This window comes from Ciona robusta, chromosome 5 (assembly GCF_009617815.1).
Source record: "Ciona robusta chromosome 5, ASM961781v2".
In the NCBI taxonomy this organism is placed as follows: domain Eukaryota; kingdom Metazoa; phylum Chordata; class Ascidiacea; order Phlebobranchia; family Cionidae; genus Ciona; species Ciona robusta.
The window spans coordinates 6,839,845-6,858,314 of record NC_143239.1 but is presented as its reverse complement, the minus strand read 5'-3'; the positions used below and the strand labels follow the sequence as shown (position 1 = coordinate 6,858,314).

At 36.8% G+C, this 18,470-nt stretch overlaps 4 protein-coding genes across 5 annotated transcripts in view; 1 reads left to right on the top strand and 3 right to left on the bottom strand.

Annotated features, from left to right (window-relative positions):
• Positions 1–2,814, top strand: part of LOC149736129 (uncharacterized) — a 49,443-nt gene extending 46,629 nt beyond the window's left edge. Inside the window, exon 4 of the mRNA XM_089879306.1 lies at positions 2,796–2,814. The gene's annotated coding sequence lies outside the window, so the exon portion shown is untranslated. The remainder of the gene's footprint in view (positions 1–2,795) is intronic.
• Positions 523–9,006, bottom strand: LOC149736128 (protein zwilch homolog). Of its 2 annotated transcripts, XM_089879286.1 has the most exons (10): positions 8,172–9,006; positions 7,194–7,858; positions 6,593–6,716; positions 6,012–6,070; positions 4,443–4,533; positions 4,063–4,151; positions 3,160–3,297; positions 2,427–2,716; positions 2,146–2,296; positions 523–764 (listed from the first exon to the last, which is right to left on the bottom strand). In XM_089879286.1, exons 1-10 carry the CDS (start codon positions 8,257–8,259, stop codon positions 594–596), a joined length of 1,866 nt encoding a protein of 621 aa, XP_089735412.1. In that variant the 5' UTR covers positions 8,260–9,006; the 3' UTR covers positions 523–593. The 2 variants fall into 2 exon arrangements, with proteins under 2 accessions (XP_089735412.1, XP_089735413.1); XM_089879287.1 differs by lacking the exon at positions 523–764 and having other exon boundaries at positions 2,425–2,716.
• A 144-nt stretch (positions 9,007–9,150) lies between these two features.
• Positions 9,151–11,981, bottom strand: LOC149736127 (uncharacterized). Its single transcript, XM_089879331.1, has 3 exons — positions 11,424–11,981; positions 10,085–10,361; positions 9,151–9,846 (listed from the first exon to the last, which is right to left on the bottom strand). The coding sequence occupies exons 1-3, from the start codon at positions 11,484–11,486 to the stop codon at positions 9,353–9,355; spliced, it is 834 nt and encodes a 277-aa protein (XP_089735457.1). The 5' UTR covers positions 11,487–11,981; the 3' UTR covers positions 9,151–9,352.
• A 2,468-nt stretch (positions 11,982–14,449) lies between these two features.
• LOC149736126 (protein rolling stone-like) lies at positions 14,450–18,424 on the bottom strand. The gene is made up of 3 exons (XM_089879328.1): positions 16,040–18,424; positions 15,553–15,835; positions 14,450–15,114 (listed from the first exon to the last, which is right to left on the bottom strand). Exons 1-3 carry the CDS (start codon positions 16,121–16,123, stop codon positions 14,600–14,602), a joined length of 882 nt encoding a protein of 293 aa, XP_089735454.1. The 5' UTR covers positions 16,124–18,424; the 3' UTR covers positions 14,450–14,599.
• Positions 18,425–18,470: the final 46 nt, after the last annotated feature.

Genomic DNA, 18,470 nt, shown 5'->3' with positions numbered 1-18,470 from the left:
ATGGTTGCTAGGGAAAAAATACGGTTGCTAGGGACAAAATATGGACAAAATATGGTTGCTAGGGACAAAATATGGACAAAATACGGTTGCTAGGAACAAAATATGACAAAATATGGTTGCTATGGAAAAAATACGGTTGCTAGGGTCCAAATACGGTTGCTAGGGACAAAATACGGTTGCTAGGGACAAAATATGGTCAAAATATAATAAAATATGGACAAAATATGGTTGCTAGGGACAAAATATGGACAAAATACGGTTGCTAGTGACTAAATATGATAAAAAATACGGTTGCTAGGGGAAAAATACGGTTGCTAGGCCAAAATGTGGTTGCTAGGGAGAAAATACGGTTGCTATTTTTTTCAGTTTTGGTATAAACACATGATCATGCCTTTGGGACCCAATCTTGTCCCAATCTAACATTCAAACTAAAGTTTCTAACTTATCAATTTTAACTAAACTACCCAACTTACAAAAATTGAACTAAATCTCCTAACTTACAAACTCAGTAAGACACATTCAACAATTGTCGTTTTATTTTATTGCATGGATTTATTATAACAATGTAACAATGCACAAAACGAACACCAGGATTAAACAAAGTGAAACAACAGTCGTGTGGTGGTTGTGATGTAATAAGTACGATTGTTATCATCTTGTGAATCATCTGTGACATCATCAACTATGACATCATCGATGACATCATCATGCTTAATTAGACCAATGAAGGGGAATTCCCGGCTCCAACATGCACTGCTTGTATTCTAGAACAAAAACAATTCATTACTATGATGTCATAATAACAATCACAATTCATTACTATGATGTCATAATAACAATCACAGTTCATTACTATGATGTCATAATAACAATCACAATTCATTACTATGATGTCATAATGACAATCACAATTCATTACTATGATGTCAAAATGACAATCACAATTCATTACTATGATGTCATAATAACAATCACAATTCATTACTATGATGTCATAATGACAATCACAATTCATTACTATGATGTCATAATAACAATCACAATTCATTACTATGATGTCATAATGACAATCATAACTCATTATGTAGCGGTTGATGTGCTCTAGCCCAGATTTAATGATATAAAGATAGCTAAAAAATGGAATGCAGTTTCGCTGCTTACGCAACATCTACTTTCCCGTCATTCTAATCGTGATAATAAAACAATTACCCAGTTGTGTGTATGCCAGGCGAGGCAATTGCCCAATGCCAATGACGCGTTTTATTGTTTTGCTACACGTGTTTTTCGTTATATAAACCTTTCACTTTCCTGTACTGTGATGCAGTACAGTGCTAGTAATACCCTGCTGTCTCAATTTGTCGTCTAAGCTCAATGTTGTTCTTTCACCGCGTAATAAACTGAGCTGTGACCTACAATGCCTTAAACGCAATTACTTCGTGCAGTCGGATAGCGTGTGCGCTGGGGCAGGACCGGCGTCTCGAGGCTGCGGAGCGTGAACGCAATATCTTCACAATATGAGCCGCCCTCCACAATTACTATGATGTCATAACAATCACAATTCATTACTATGATGTCATAATGACATCACAATTCATTACAATGATGTGTAAATTTATAAATGTTTGTCCAAATTATCAAGTTTAAATTTTTCTCCAACCCAGTAGTCACTAACATGGCATCAAATTTATCAGCTGCTCTGAAAAACAATCACCCACAAAGTTACATACATAGTAACTTGTAAGCGGGCACGAGGTGTATGAAACAGAACACCCGTATTATAACGACTGTCGTTGCCCCGCCATGCGAGGATAAATAAGTTACATACGTGGTAACTTGTAAGGAGACATGAGGTGTATGAAACAGAACACCCGTGTTATAACGACTGTCGTTGCCCCGCCATGCGAGGATAAATAAGTTACATACGTGGTAACTTGTAAGGAGACATGAGGTGTATGAAACAGAACACCCGTGTTATAACGACTGTCGTTGCCCCGCCATGCGAGGATAAATAAGTTACATACGTGGTAACTTGTAAGCAGGCACGAGGTGAATGAAACAGAACACCCGTGTTATAACGACTGTCGTTGCCCCACCATGCGAGAATAAATAAGTAAATATTTCATTTCAACGACATAGAAACCTCACCTTCCCGTTTATGTTCGTTCCCGTGCAGCAAACTCTCCACAAGGAGGGAGTAGAGCACTCCAACAAACCTTTAACGTCACCCAACGAGACATTCAACGAGAATAATTTGCTGGAATCAAAATCTTCCGTGGTGTATGAACTCAACGCTGATCTAGGGGGTTATAATGGTATTATTTAAACAAAAGATAATAAAACCTGGACAAAACATTGACAAAAAATGGACAGAACATAAAAAAAAAGTTGAATACAAATATGAACAAAATGGTCAAAACAAAATACACCTCACAACTTTGTTAATCTTCTCCATCGGGAGCATTAGGTTTGAGGAACAATGTGATGCCAGCTCAGTTATGTGATGTAGCTTCTTTAGGCCAATCAACTTGTTTTGTAACCTAATGACATCATCATCGATGACATCATCAGGTGACATGTATTTCTCTAGTTTTTCCCTCGTAGCAAAACGATGCGAGAGAAAGAACTGCGCAAAGTCTTGCCCAAGTTTTTCGATTCCAATTTCAATCAGGACTTGGATCGGCAACGTTGAGCCAAATTTTGGGGCCGTAATTTTACCCTGGGGGTAATATGGGGTTAGTTGGGTAAAAGGGTGGAGCTGGTGGTAGCTATTTACAATGGGCGAAATTTAGCCATAGGCGCCAAACCTGGGGTGGCAGGGTGGGCAGGCCAACCCCAGAAATTTTTGCATTGCATTAATCAGTAAACATTACAACCAATAAGTTACATTTGTTTCATAGCATTGTGTCTAACTATTCGTGCGCTTAAGTTTGGCGCTTATGGTGGGTTAACATTGGTTACTAAAAGTAGTTAAAAGATAAAATAACCTAAATATAGTCTAATCTTAGAAAATAAAACATTGCCTGTAAAAAATTACGAAATACTGCGTCATATTTCATCATTTAGTTAAACGCTTCGATTGAACATTTTTAGATAAAATCGTGTTTTGCAGTTTTTTGTAAATATTCATTTTGTTAAGAAAAATGAGTAAGTGGTAAACACCTGGTAAGATTGCCGGATAATATTCGCGAGATACGATCGATTGTTTTCATGCAGCCAGAAACAAACTCCTTTTCCATCTTCTAATCCTTTCATTATTAATCCAAGACATTTGATAAGTTCTTGGTAAGTCTGGACGTTCTGAGGGAATAAGATTATGGGAATATTATGATATGAGATGGTATATTACAATTAATTAGAACCCCCAGTTTGACAAGCGATGGTTTATATCCATATACAATTTATTATGTTTACAGTTCATTTATAATATGTATATAAACATTTTATTTCACAATTTATTATACAAAATTTTCGTTACTTCTGCTAGCAGGCATAATGTTAATAACCTTTTAACAGCTAATCTGGTAGAAAATCGTAGTCTATTTTGAACATTTTGTCACATTTTTTATAAAGTCTTGCTAATGGCGGATGAAACGTTAGAAATACAGAATGTTTTTAGATGAACCATTAAAAGTTTATTTACATTATAAAAAGTTACGTAAAAAGTAATTTGAGGTAAAGCTTGGACAAATTTAAAGGTTTGAAAGTCTAAAACACATCGATAATTTTTTTTTGTTGCACATTTTCTGATAATGTCTTGCTAATAGCAGACAAAAGTCAGAAATACAAAGTGTTTTTATACCAGATGAACTGTTGAAAGGTTATTTACATTATGCCTGCTAGCAGAAGTAAAAGTAACAGAATTTTTGTATAGTAAATTGTGAAATAAAATGTTCATATAGATACTATAACTAACCTGTATACATAATAAATTGTATAGATAACAAATACATGGTGTTAAACCGCCACTTCCCAAACACAGGGTCTTGTAACGAACTTGTATACATGAGAAACACGCTTACATGAACACACAAGCTAACACAACCATAGTAACATTAAACTCACTTTCAAAACTTCCCAAACGCACTCGGTGAAATCGAATTCTTGTCTTGGAGCAAATAAGGAAGAAATCAATTCATCGTCGTTGGTTTTATCTGGAAAAAATAAAACAATGACCACTGGGTGGGGGCATTTATTGAAGGTATGTTCGCCTATAGTCATTATAACACAGGTGTTCTGTTTCATACACCTCGTGCCCGCTTACAAGTTACCGCATATGTAACTTTGTTGGTGATTTTTTTATTTATGACTGACAATTAAGACAACCCACTAGTGACCACTGGGTTGGAGCATTTGTAATTAAGAGTCTTGCCCAAGGATACATACGCCAACAACAGAAACATAATCCACAATGCCAGTATCAAACTCGGACCCACTTCACTTACCATCTGTTTTTGCTTCGTTCTTGGTCGGTTTATAAAAAGACTTTAAAACTTTGTCTATTTTATCCACGATTGATATTTCAACGCTTTCCTCCTGTTTGCATGGATTGTAATTTACCACTTTGTGCATTGTGTGATGGGTCTATATATTTTATTTATACTTTCATGGCAGGGCAACAACAGTCGTTATAACCACTGGCGTAAAGTTACGGGGTTGCAGGGTTGCCTGGCAACCCTTTGATTTTCTCCATACTAATAATGTGTAAGGAATTACGTTCGACCAAACGAAGACGCCATTATTACTGCGAACAAACTTCGTTTACGTTCGTTAAATTATGTCAATACCGATGCGTCATTCACGACACAAATGCATTCAACTGGTATTTAAACTCCTGTTTGCTAAATAAATCACGTGTGAATCGCTATTGTGACGTCAGTAATCAACGTGTGAATCGCTATTATGTCGTAATCAATTGCCAGGTTCAAACAACCGCTATTATGATGCAATGAATTCACATGTAAATCCCTACTATTTCGTAATAAATATGCTGCTTGGCTGAGGAAAACATTGTATATAAATATAAAGCAGTGTTGGAAACGTTTTAGGCAGTTTATTTCCGCGATATTTCGTTCTGGAAACCTACTGTTTCCGACGGACGGGTCTTGGTTTGTAAGATAACCACACACTCGTGCGGGCTTGACGAAAGGCGCATGCGACATAGCTACTGTGACGTCACTCGCCAGGCAATCGGATTCGACCGTTTCTCATTACACGGACTCGCCGAACGCGCGTATTTTTAATTTGTCTCATCCCTACGTAATTCTGAATACGTTTACGTTTGTATGAGCTTTTACAAAGCACATATTTAAAGGGTTGCAAACCGAAAACAAAGGGTTGCAAACCGTTTTTTTTTTCGCGCCTACCGGCGCGAGGACTTCCTTTTTTTCTGGTTTTTGCAACCCTAACGTTTAGTAAAACTTTACGCCTATGGTTATAACACGGGTGTTCTGTTTCATACACCACGTGCCAACTTACAAGTTACCACGTATGTAACTTATTTATCCTCGCATAGTGGGCAACGGCAGTCGTTATAACACGGGTGTTCTGTTTCATACACCTCGTGCCAGCTAACAAGTTACCACGTATGTAACTTATTTATCCTAGCATGGCGGGGCAACGAGAGTCGTTATAACACGGGTGTTCTGTTTCATACACCTCGTGCCAGCTTACAAGTTACCACATATGTAACTTATTTATCCTCGCATGGTGGGCAACGGCAGTCGTTATAACACGGGTGTTCTGTTTCATACACCTCGTGCCAGCTTACAAGTTACCACGTATGTAACTTATTTATCCTCGCATGGCGGGGCAACGAGAGTCGTTATAACTCGGGTGTTCTGTTTCATACACCTCGTGTAAGTTACCACAGAGTGATTGTTTTTAAACATGATTGGCAAGTAGGACAACTCACTAGTAGCCACTGGGATGGAAACTAACGTTTGAGTGTCTTGCCCAAGGACACATACGCATATATGCAAAAGAAAGAAGTTAATATTAATATTCGTATTCACCTCATCTGTAATATCGGCCCACACGACTTCCTGCTTCGGACTCAAAGCCTCCATCAAACCTGAAGCAAACAAGTTGAATTTAAATAATAAATATAATAGCAGGGTGGGGAAGGACAAGAGCTTTAGCACATAATATCCAAATATCTTGATCATGTTTTAAACAACTAACAACGGGAGGGAGTTGAGGATACAGTTTTTATAATTCTTTAAATGTTCTACTACTAAATGGGACGAGTAAAGCGAATGAAAAGGTGTCCCATATCACCCCATCCCACTATATTATATTAAACCAGTTAGGATGATTTGTAGTTAAAGAAAAGACTAGTTTCGCAATTCCCAGCAATGCAAGATATAGAATTCATATAAAAAACTGTAGGAAAATGGTTAAATTTGTTAAAAATGTTCAAAACTGAATATAATTGGTGAAAATTGTTAAAGTTTGTGATGCACCCTTGTATACACTTTTGTACTGGTGCACCCCTGGCATATTTTGGGGCATCCTAGGGTACACTGGTTGAAAAGCACTGGATTAAACCACACGCACCCTCATACACAACTTTTAACAAACATCCCACACCTACCTTCCAATATCTTAATATCCTGATGAAGAAAATAAACCAAACTTCGCGGATCACCGGGCACGGGTCGAAGGTTTACTGCCACCGTGTGGATCTTCTGGTGGGGAGTTTCGAGGACGTTAACCACCTGGTATAAAATTTCTATGAGAAAATATACCAATAAAATGTTTCGTTGTACATAATGTTAAAATGGCTCAAAACTTTACTTAACAGATTGTTTTTCTTTAATGTCGTTTACATCAGTTATGAGTTTTAATTTGGTATTTTTATGAGACGTACTATAATTTTTTATTTCTAAGAGAGAGTTTCTTGGCACACGCATAAAGTTAGGTAAGCACTGTCCCTAGGGTAATGTATACTTAACTTTTGACACGAAGTGACGTCACACATTTTAGTATGTTTGACAACTATAAGTGTAACTGTATTTTAACAATGTCAACCCAGAGTCAAAAACTCATTATATAAACATATTTTATTTAATTCACCACTTTGCAACAATTTGCTTATAAAAAGTAGGTCACAAGAAACTTAATAACCTATTCTAGTCAATGGTTTAAAATAGTCATAAAACACGCCAAGAACGATCAACTTCAAACCAACTAACCTCGTCTGCCGATACATCGATTGAAACATGAGACGCATTCTCTTTAATAGCTTTAATTATCCGATCACTTTCGCTGAACAACTCAAACCTTGAAAATGACTCCATCGCCAAACTGCCTTGAACTAATTCCCCCCCAACACCCAACATATGCGGCTGGAACGTCAGACTGGAACAAATCTTTGACAAACTTGTGGTTTTCAGGTTTTGAGCATCGTTATCCCAATTGCTCCTCGGAAAAGGGCCAACACACGAGATGTTTTTCACTTCAAGAGTTTCACTTTTACCATCATCTAAGCACAAGGACACAACCATGAAATAAACTTTCTTTGGGTTATTTTTTCCATCACATACAAGTACCAGGGGCAGAATCTCAGGGCCAATTAGTTTGTTACATATACAATAAGTCAAGTTTGATAAAAACTTCTTTGCTTTCCTGAACGACAGCAACAAACTTGAATGTAAACACTCTTCCTCACACTCAAGGTCAAGAGCTGGCATTTCAATTTCTTCTAAACCAAGAGGTTGCCCAAAACCCGGTGAAAACGGAGTGTTAACGTCCTTATATGGAGCGTGAACGAATGTCTTTATATCCGGAGCAGTTCCAGTGATAAGTTGGTAGATTTCCCTGAAATTTGAAACCAGCTTCGAGTCTATTCTACCAGGACCTGGGGGAATATGTAATGTTAGGTCCAGGGGTCATTCTAACTTTTTAAACATAATGACACCTTATATATTTGCACCCTAGATTTTACCAACTGTTAGGTGTCTATACAAACAAGCAGAACTGAAATATATGACATATGTGTAACATTCAGGGTGTCAGGGGGAGTATAACTTTAAAACTTCATTTGACCTCCTATACAAGTCATCTTCAAACGTCAGTAAGCAAATAAATACCAGAAAAATTATTTTAGAAAATAAGAAATAATATCACATGAAAAAAACTTAAACACTTGTGAAACATGAACATATATAAACCTGTAGAGTTTGAAGTAGCAACATAATCTCCATCATCATTATAACCATGCTTGTTAAACATTGATATGAAAGATTGAAACGACTCCATTTTAAACTGAAATAAATTTAAATTGTCTGAAAGAATAAGTTCAGCAAAAGTTACAAATACGTTAATAAGTATGTTTTTGAAATCAATACCACCATATAAAACCCATGGTACAATAAATTAGTTAGAATAAATGCCATTCGGTAATCCTTGCAGATTTTCAAAGTTAATTTTGGTCACAAACGCACAAGTTTTTTTTCAAATCAGTGAGACCTAGGAACATTTTTAGACCCAAAATTTTACTGACCACCAGCTAAAGAATTATAATGTTATTCAAAGTACAGCTGAAGCTATAGGGGTGGAGTGGAACATTGATCAGGTTATAAGCTGTCATAATTTAAAATAATATATTAGTGGCTCATCTGGTATAAAAACGTCTGCCATATGACAAGACTTCATCTTCCCATCCAGTAATGAAGGCTCGCCGTATGGCAGACGAAACGTTGGAAATACACTACGTTTTTACACCAGATAAGCCACTAAAGCATTATTTATACGATGCCTGGTAGCGGAGGTAACAGAATGTCATAATCCAATTACAGTTTCTACATATTTAGACGTTTAAAAGACAAATTATGCTTGCTAAATAAAGCTATTACACCCTTGTATATTTTTATATGTAGATCATTGAAAACTTTAGCATTCAAAAGTTCAAAACTACATTGTAAGTCGTATCACTATAGTCCTGCGAAACTGTCGATTCATGGAATAAAACTTCAATAAAATACGTCTATCCTTGTGCATGTGACTGAGTACTGAACTATATCAACTGTACTACAAGCAGTCTGTTCCTTTTAAATTGTTATACTTAAAAATAATTATGAAAAAAAAACAAAAAAAACTTTACTTTGTCATATCAGCTGATCAGTTCCCGCCAAAATTTGTAAACAATAATTTTTGATTTCTATTTGAAGAATTTTATTTACACACCCCTGCCGTTTTATTTCAAATATAATATCACATGATCGTTAAAAATACTGCAAATTCGTGGGAAAAAAAACATTTAAAATTGCTAAAACAAAGCTAATATAACATTATAAAAAGTTTCTCGGGATAAACTTATTAGGAATATGGGTAAAATATTGCTATTTTAAAATCATTTATTACCAGCCATAACAGGAACTGATGTTCTTGTTCTTCGGCGTATTCTGTATCCTACGCATAGTTTTAAACGGTAGATACAATACATAACAGAGTGGCAAAGTACTGGCGCAATTAAAATCATTGCAACGGTCACTAAACTCGTACGAATTGGGTTTTGTTTATAATCTATAGCAGGGTAAACCGCAGAGTTGGCGCCCGTAAGGTGCAAAGTTACCAGCGTAGCTGCGTACGTTGCAGAAGTTATAACAGAAATAAAAAATTGTTGAAATTTAACATTAATTCCATTAACACATAAATCAATTAACATTAAAATAAAGTTAAGTATGTGAATATTGATGCTTAGAAAAGATGCATTGTGGTATGTGACGTCATCGAGTATGGGATAGAGTATTGTGACGGTAATAGACACGTTGAACGACGCAATAAAAAGGATTGTTGTCAAATAATGAAACCATTTTAACTTTAAAGAACGGTTTTTCAAATTGTCTGCAAAAACATAAACATTTGTTACAGTTATAGTAGGCTGGGGTAAGATGAGACATGTTTTCATACCTTTGTTTGTCCCTTTTAGTAGTAAACAAAGAATATTTACGGAATTATACTCACGACTCTAAAAGGGTGGTGTTAATTGTTAAACACACGATTAGGAAATATGGGGTGTTGTGTGTTAGCGCTATCCCATCTTGCCCCAGATAAAAACACTAAAAATAGCAAAATTTCAAACCTGTTTCGTTTTCTTTAATCTCCTCTCTAGAATAAAGAGCAATTTTCAAAATACTTGAAATTTTTTCTCTTTCTCTTCTGGTTTGCAAATAACCACATATTGACGTGCACAAAGCAGTGAAGAAATACAGCAGGACAAGGCTTTCGCCCCAGTGTGACAAATATATGAAGAACCAACCGCCGTCTAAGTTATTGCAAAGATCAACGATGAATGCCACACACCAGTAACAGAACACAAGACTTCTGTAGGCGAGGTAACGAGGCGCGGATTTACCCCACTGAAAATTATAAATATAAAAATAAAATTTTGTTTAAAAAAACGAAAAATTCCCCAAACCGGTAAAATGACAGTCGTTAAAAACATGCTTTTATTATTTGAATAAAGGTTTAACTTTTACATTTATATTCATTGTGTTTTATGAACCACCGTAGTGGGCGACCCAACCTAGTCAAATGGGATTCATTTTAGGTTTCCCAGGTTTACGGTTTGACGTCATGCCTGTTATTTGCAAAGCGCAAAGTGCAAAACACGTTTACCAAATACGCAGATTTTGCTTGAAATTTAAACCAGGGTAAACATATTATGAGACGAATTTTTAACAGAGCAGAAACGTAGCCATAAATCTGCTGATTCGGAGTTATTACCTTGTTTTCGCCGTGACGTTTACCCCACTTACACCCAATAAAGACACAAAAGCTGTTGCGGTTGTTAAAATAGCGCGGTCATAAAACTTTATACAGTAGGGTGGGAGGAGGTGGGACATTTTTATTCTATTTTCTCGTCCTATTTGGTGGTAAACAGAAATTTCAAAGAATTATAAAAACCGTATTCTCACGACTCCCATAGACCGTTGTTAATTGTTTAAAACACGATCAGGATATTTAGATATTATGTGCTAAAGCTGTCCCATCTCCCCCACCTTTGAGTGTGCTAAAGATGTCCCATCTTTCCCCACCCTATTATATCTTAGCCATCAGCACAGTTTAATTTATTCTTATTCACGCCAAGATTCACTCAATAAGAGTTCTTAACCTTTTATTACAACTTGGATCTTGCAGATATATCTTGATGCATCGTAACACTAGCGACGACAGTCGTTATAGCACGGGTGTTCCGTTTACCATACACTTTTTATTGGAATTTTTTTGCGAGTTAATAGACATTTCAATTTTTCCGCTAGTACATAAAAGTTTTTTAGTTTAATATACCAGTATTGATTACAAACGACCTGTGCGTGGATTTTCGGGTAAGATTCAAAATTGTGCTCCGAGAATAAGGCCTTTCTTTCGGACCCAGTGCACGAGTATCATAATCATATCCATAAATTACATTATATTACCTTAGAAAGGTAGAAATCCGTCGCCGAAGATTTTGGGTCCAACACAAAATCTCGTATTTTCATTTTAACTGAACCAACTAACACTTAACCTAATATCTTCTAAAATCGGTGAAAATCAGTAAACAAACATATTGTAGCATATTACGCATTAGACGACGTTTCATTATATAGTGTTCCGTATATACCTTATAATTACATATAGTAGGGTGGGGTAAGATGGTACATGTTTCATTCTCTTTTATCGTCCCATTTAATAGTAAATAATAAATATTTAAAGAAGTATGTAACCGTATTCTCACGGCTTAGCGTTGTTAATTGTTAATTGTTAATTGTTATAAACAAGATGAAGAAAATGAAATATTATGTGCTAACGGTATACCCATCTTACCCCACAGTACTATACCTTTGTTTCGTCACACATCAACTTAAAGTACGTCAACACAAAATCGGTCACGCCCACTTTTATAATGAAGTCATATTGCTATTTATCTTACTTATTCTAAACCAAGCACGTTCTAGAAACTGCAACAGACACCTATTATGACATCACAACTAGCCTGACAGAGCGGTTGTGTTTAAATTCCAGAATGCCGCTCGTTTTTGTAGTCTTATGACGTCATAACGAGTTCCGCCTTAGAGGCTTTAACGCTTGAGTAGACACGCGTATTGTTACTGTAAGCGTAAGGCCAATGCAGATCGGCAACTAGGTTTAAATATGACATAACTAACCACCTATGCGCCTAACCACAGTCTAATTATATTCTTGTTGTACCCTATAACACACATTGTCTACGAGTGTTTCCCTAATGAATTAATATACATTTTAAAGATTGTAAAGTAGGGTGGGGAAATATGGGACACACTTTCCTTCTATTTTCTTGTCCCGTTTGTTAGTAAACTAAAAACATTCAAAGAATTATAAAAGCGTATCCTCACGATTCCCATGGGGCGTTGTTTATTACTTAAAACACGATCAGGATATTTGGATATTATGTGCTAAAGGTGTCCCATCTTACCCCACCCTACTATACCGTGCTAACACTTAACCTGGCCAAATTAGTAAAACAAAACACGAAGCATTCTTGGCTGTGACAACCAAATCTAAACAGGAAAGATACGTCAGTTTGAATGATTACCAACACGTATATTGAGTGCTATCAATACGAAACGACCGATTCAAAACAGAAATTCGTATTGTAATTTGGTTACCCGTTAGTGACCACTGGGTTGAAAAATTACTGTTAAGTATCTCGCCCAAGGGCCCATACGCCCACAATGGTAGGCGAATTAAGCCTAAAATGTCTGGTTAAAAACAGGCGCTCTAACCATACCGTCACTGCGCCAAACTTTTCCCATATCTATACTTTATTGGCTTGCGTACCAGGGTAAAACTAGTTCTGCTGCGTAACTTTACGCCTAATGCTTTATAAAGTAGGGCGGGGGAAGACGGTACACCTTTAGCGTAATGTTCAAATATTCTGATTGTGTTTTAAGCGATTAACAACGGTGGGAGTCGTGGGAATACGGTTTTATAATTATTTAAATGTTCGTTGTTTACTACCAAAATAGAATACAAAGGTGTTCCATCTTCCCCCACCCTACTATATGTTACGTAACTGTAATTCGTTGAAATCGTTAAATCCTCGATATAACTTATAGAACCGATATCGCTCTTCAATACTAACTGCAACTGCTGCGACGGACAACGTACCAAATATACAACCGACCCCAACAAAATTACCAATTTCCGCCAAATTATATCTGATAGCGTGTGAACTGCATCGTTGATATGCTTTATCTGCAAAAAAACTATACCATGCGTTTACACAATTACACATAAGCCCACAATGGTCAAGGCTCGACGCTGCTACCATTGTGGGCGTATGTGTCCTTGGGCAAGACACTTAACAGCAATTGCTCCAACCCAGTGGTCACTAATAGGTTGTCTAAATTATCAGCCATACATAAAAAAATGAAAAAATCCAAAAAAATAATTACCCACAAAGTAACATACTTGGTAACTCGTACCTGGCACGAGGTGTTAAACCCGTGTTATAACGACTGTCGTTTTCCGGCTACGTGAGGATAAAGTAAGTTACATAACATTTGTGAGGCAAGCTATGCACACAACAGCAGTCACGCTTATTTTCTTCTAATTAAATATAAATATGTTTTTAACTGTAAGCGTGTTTTACCAACTGTTGTTTTGTCGCTATATCCTGTCTTTTCGTTTAAAATATTTCTAAATCTTCACTACCGTAATCAAAGGGACAAATAAAAGTTACTATTGTACCATTATACCAACAACACAAACCTTTTATCCAATACCAGCAACTGGACCAAGCTGTTTCTTGCCGCAGGTCCACGTTCGACTTTCAACTACTATAGTAATGTAACGTCTCTAACGCACGCTATGCATCACTGTAGGCACACTGTTCGATATAAATACTGTCTGTCACACGACTGTATACGATTAACGTTACACACCAGCAAAACCATAAACTTCGAAACAGTATAGCAACGAAAATAAAATGAAAAGGTTTCCCATTCACTATTATACAAACCGCTAACAATGTAGCAACGCATCTATATCTGAAGTACATTATACTGTCAACTACTTATAGTAACGTCTGTAATGAATAACATCGTCGGCGCGCTACTATCTGCCACACCCAAACGCTTTGTTTGCTTGTATACCATACCAAGCTTAATATATATAAGTTCACTATGTTGTATACCAACCGCTGAACTGTAGCAATCTACATATATAACGTGCACTACAACATCATAGACACATTATTAGCGACAAATGCTCTTTACCGGAGGACTATAGGCTTCCAGCTCTAACCTGTAAAACCACCAACCGCTGTTTGGTGAAATATTCAATCTAAAGAAACAACAACCGCCATTACACAACACTAAACCGACACCGATCTCTACATTTTACAATGCAGATCCTGACACTACGTTTCCGTTCCGATAGTGACGTCACAATCAACCAATTTGAGAATTGCCTTTTTCTCACGTTCAAGATTCCATTGTTTATTTACAGTAAAATATTCGAATATTTGATTAGGACGTAATAAAGAGGTAATTCACGGTAAGGTTCTGGAACTTATTGTTAAGTTAAGTATATACAAGTATTGTTCATTGAGATAAAAAAAAAGTAAATAAAGTTATTGAAATGATGGATTGACTTTTCCAGCTTCAACAGATCTGTATTGTGGCGTCATAATAACATGTTGTGACGTCATATTTGACGTAGTTGGGTTTACTTTATCACCGAGGTAGTTTCTTAACAGGTAGACACACCAAAACAATGTCTGAACAAGGGGAGTAGCAACGAATGTTATTCCAATGCAGATACCAGCGGATAACCCAGGATTCGTTGCCCAGTTAAGGAACGAATATACATGAGATGTGTAGCCAGCGCCGTGCAAAATCGCCGTAAAGATACAATAAATAGCAGAAAGTAACGCCATGTACACAAAGTGTAACAGCCGTGTAGGAATCGCTATTATGATGAAGTCAAGCATCATTATGACGAAATTAATGGCATGACTGTTGTAATCATATACGCTGAATTTAGGATTGAATAGAGTCCAGTACAGGACTGTGACTATAAACGATAAACCCATTGCTACGAGTTGTAGCTGCCATATCAACATATGGAACCAACGAAGAGGCAACACTGTAAAATATGACGGCAAATGTTATAGTGGGGTGGGGGAAGATATGACACCTTTAACACATAATATCCAAATATTCTGATCGTGTTTTAAACAATTAACAACGGTCTATAAGAGTCGTGAGAATATAGTTTTTTAAATCTTTGAATGTTTCTTGTTTACTATTAAATGGGATGAGAAAATGGAGTCAAAAGGTGTCCCATCTTACCCCACCCTACTGTATAATGTAAAACAGCCCTTTACGAAAGTTACATAGGTGGAAACTTGTAAGGTGGCACGAGGTGTATGAAACAGAACACCCATGGTATAACAACTGTCGTTTTCACAAAGGTTTGAAAATATAAAAATAAGTAGTTACAAAACTAAAAGGTCCAGCCAAGGACAGTTGCTTTTAACAGACGAGCAATAACGTAACACGAATCTACTATGACGTAACAAACCTGGTGTTGTAATCGTTTTGTCCTCTCGCGGATCAACAACGCCTGAAACTGTCCTTACACCAGTGTCGGTCGGTTGGATCCATCGTTCTTTTGTCACAATGCCATACACTGTGACAGTAAAGCTACCAACGAGGTACATAAGGATAACCAACACGTCCCAATTGGTGAGGTAAACCCAGTACGTTATGTTAGCCTCCCCGACCAAGGTGGCCACCCACATCGCGACCCAATACAGCATTGCAAACAACTTCCATGCGAATAAGAGCCATGGACATTTGTGCCACTGTAATATATACAGCGTTAGTTTCTATGATGTTATAAAGAATGCGACTGAGTGGATAGATTGTTTGTTTCTATCCTTTGTTTATAAATATATAGGTTTTTGTTTCTATTCTATGCATATGCTATGTGTATTATATGAAACACATGACATAAAGAATAATGACGTATTATAACATGACGTCACGATGAATGACGTAATACATACCTGGGTAGTGTAGAAACGTTCTGGTGGGCAATCCGAAAACCCGAAACGTTTCAGCTGGAACTCGTCTTCACAAACATTTCCCATCTTATGTTAAAGCATTTACTGTGGGGTAAGATGGCACAGTTAGCACATAATACTGTGGGGTAAGATGGATACCGTTAGCACATAATATCTCATATTTTCTGGTCGTGTTTTTAACAGTTAACAACGCTCTTTTTAGAGTCATAAGGGTGCGGATATATATTTCTTTGAATGTTCTTTGTCTACAACCAAATGCGGGACGGCAAAAGAGAACGAAGACGTGGACCATCTTACCCCGGCACAATGTAGTAGGATAGAATAAGATATGACACCTTTTTATTCTATTTTCTTGTCCCATTTAGTAGTAAACAAACATCATTCAATAAATTATAAAACCACATCCCTATTACGACTCCCACTGCACAGGCCGTTGTTAATTGCTTAAAACACGACTTTTGATATTATGTGCTAAAGGTGTCCCGTCTTCCCCACCCTGTTGTCCCGTCTTCCCCACCCTACTATATACTTTGTTAAACTCGCGCAATAACTTTCAACACATTTCTACGAACTTGTTTGTCAAAGATACTAAAACTAAAGCTACGTCGTAGTGTTTACAAACAAACGTTGTTGGTTTTCATGACGAATCATGTTGCAAATGTAAGCAGACTATTAATACTGATATTGCAAACGGGGCGACCAAAGACAGGCGATATTGGTCTGTGTCTGGCTTATAATAAACTAAAATATTATAGTTTGGCTTAATAATAAAATCAGTTATAACACACGCAACAACAGCATAACTTTTCTGTTTGTAAATCTTTACTGCGTATATCAGCACATAACAACGGATCTGATACACCATATCTTTAACAATATCTACCCCTACTATACGTGGAAGTATTATTAAAAATAGACAACGCACAGACGCAACTTTAACAAAAACGTCGCCTAACTTTGCTAAATCAATGCAAAAAGATACGTTGCTATGGACTTAGCTTGGAGAACAACCTCTCGGTCGCCACCTATCGATTTTTTTTGTGGCAAGTGGTCTATTCGTGACAGAAAGCTCACCAATAGAACGTTAACGTTTAAGGTACTATTCCAACTGCTATATCTGTTTTAATACTTCTAAATAAATAAGATCTAAATGATCAAAATGCTAACTCAGGGTGACGCTAAAATTATATTGCATAAAATGTTGTTATAACTATAATTGATATGTCTCGCCATTGATCGCAAATTATTATACACTCTATCCCTTTTCTAAATCAATCTAATCTTACATTTCCCCAATCTACTACTTCTGCATTGCTAAAGCTCAAATAAAACCACAGCCTTAAAATTCGTGCGTGAAATGTAGCTTCATCTTACAGTGCCACGTTATATGCTTTGTTAGTCTACCGTGACAACGAACAACAATACAAGTTTTTAGGACTATTGGCCATTGAAGGGTTTTCTTTAAATTACTGACCAACAAACGAGACACGCTTGAAATATCTCCCAGTGTTCTCAAATTACGCGCTACGCCTATGTAACTACAGTAGGGTAGAGGGTTATTTAAAGCGAACCCGCTGGGCTACGTCAAAAGGGAATGTTATAATATGGGCGAACGGATGTCAGTTATTTATCCTCGCGTGTGGGAAAACCCATAAGTTATAACACGGATGTTCCGCTTCATATACAAGCGTTAAAGTTGCCGCTTATAGCATAAGGTGGGGTAAGATGGGACATCTTTTATTCTATTTTTTCGTCCCATTTTTTAGTAGGCAAAGAACATTCAAAGAATTATAAAGGTAAATTTTTACGACTTTCATAAACCGTTGTTAATTGTCTAAAATACGATCAGAATGTTTAAACATTATGTGCTAAAGGTGTCCCGTCTTTCCCACCCTACTATGTTACAAAAGCGAAAAATCAAAACAAGAAAATTAAACCAGCAGAACAACTACAGTCGTTAAAAAACATGATGCGACTTACTAGAATATCAGTTACCGCGCTTGCAACTTTGTAAACGCATATTCTATATGGCTGACACGCACAAACAAAAGTAGCAGTACCGAGCTTCGAACCCTAAATATTTGGCTGCGCGTCTAACCGCTATGCTACGACGAGGGTGCGTTTTGTACACCAAATACACACGGTGTATTTATACACCTCATGCTCTCTGTCAAGTTATAACATGGGTGTCTTCTTATACACCAGACACACATGGTGTATTCATACACCTCATGCTCACTGTCGAGTTATAACATGGGTGTCTTCTTATACACCAGACACACATGGTGTATTCATACACCTCATGCTCACTGTCCAGTTATAACATGGGTGTTTTCTTATACACCAGACACACATGGTGTATTCATACACCTCATGCTCTCTGTCAAGTTATAACATGGGTGTCTTCTTATAC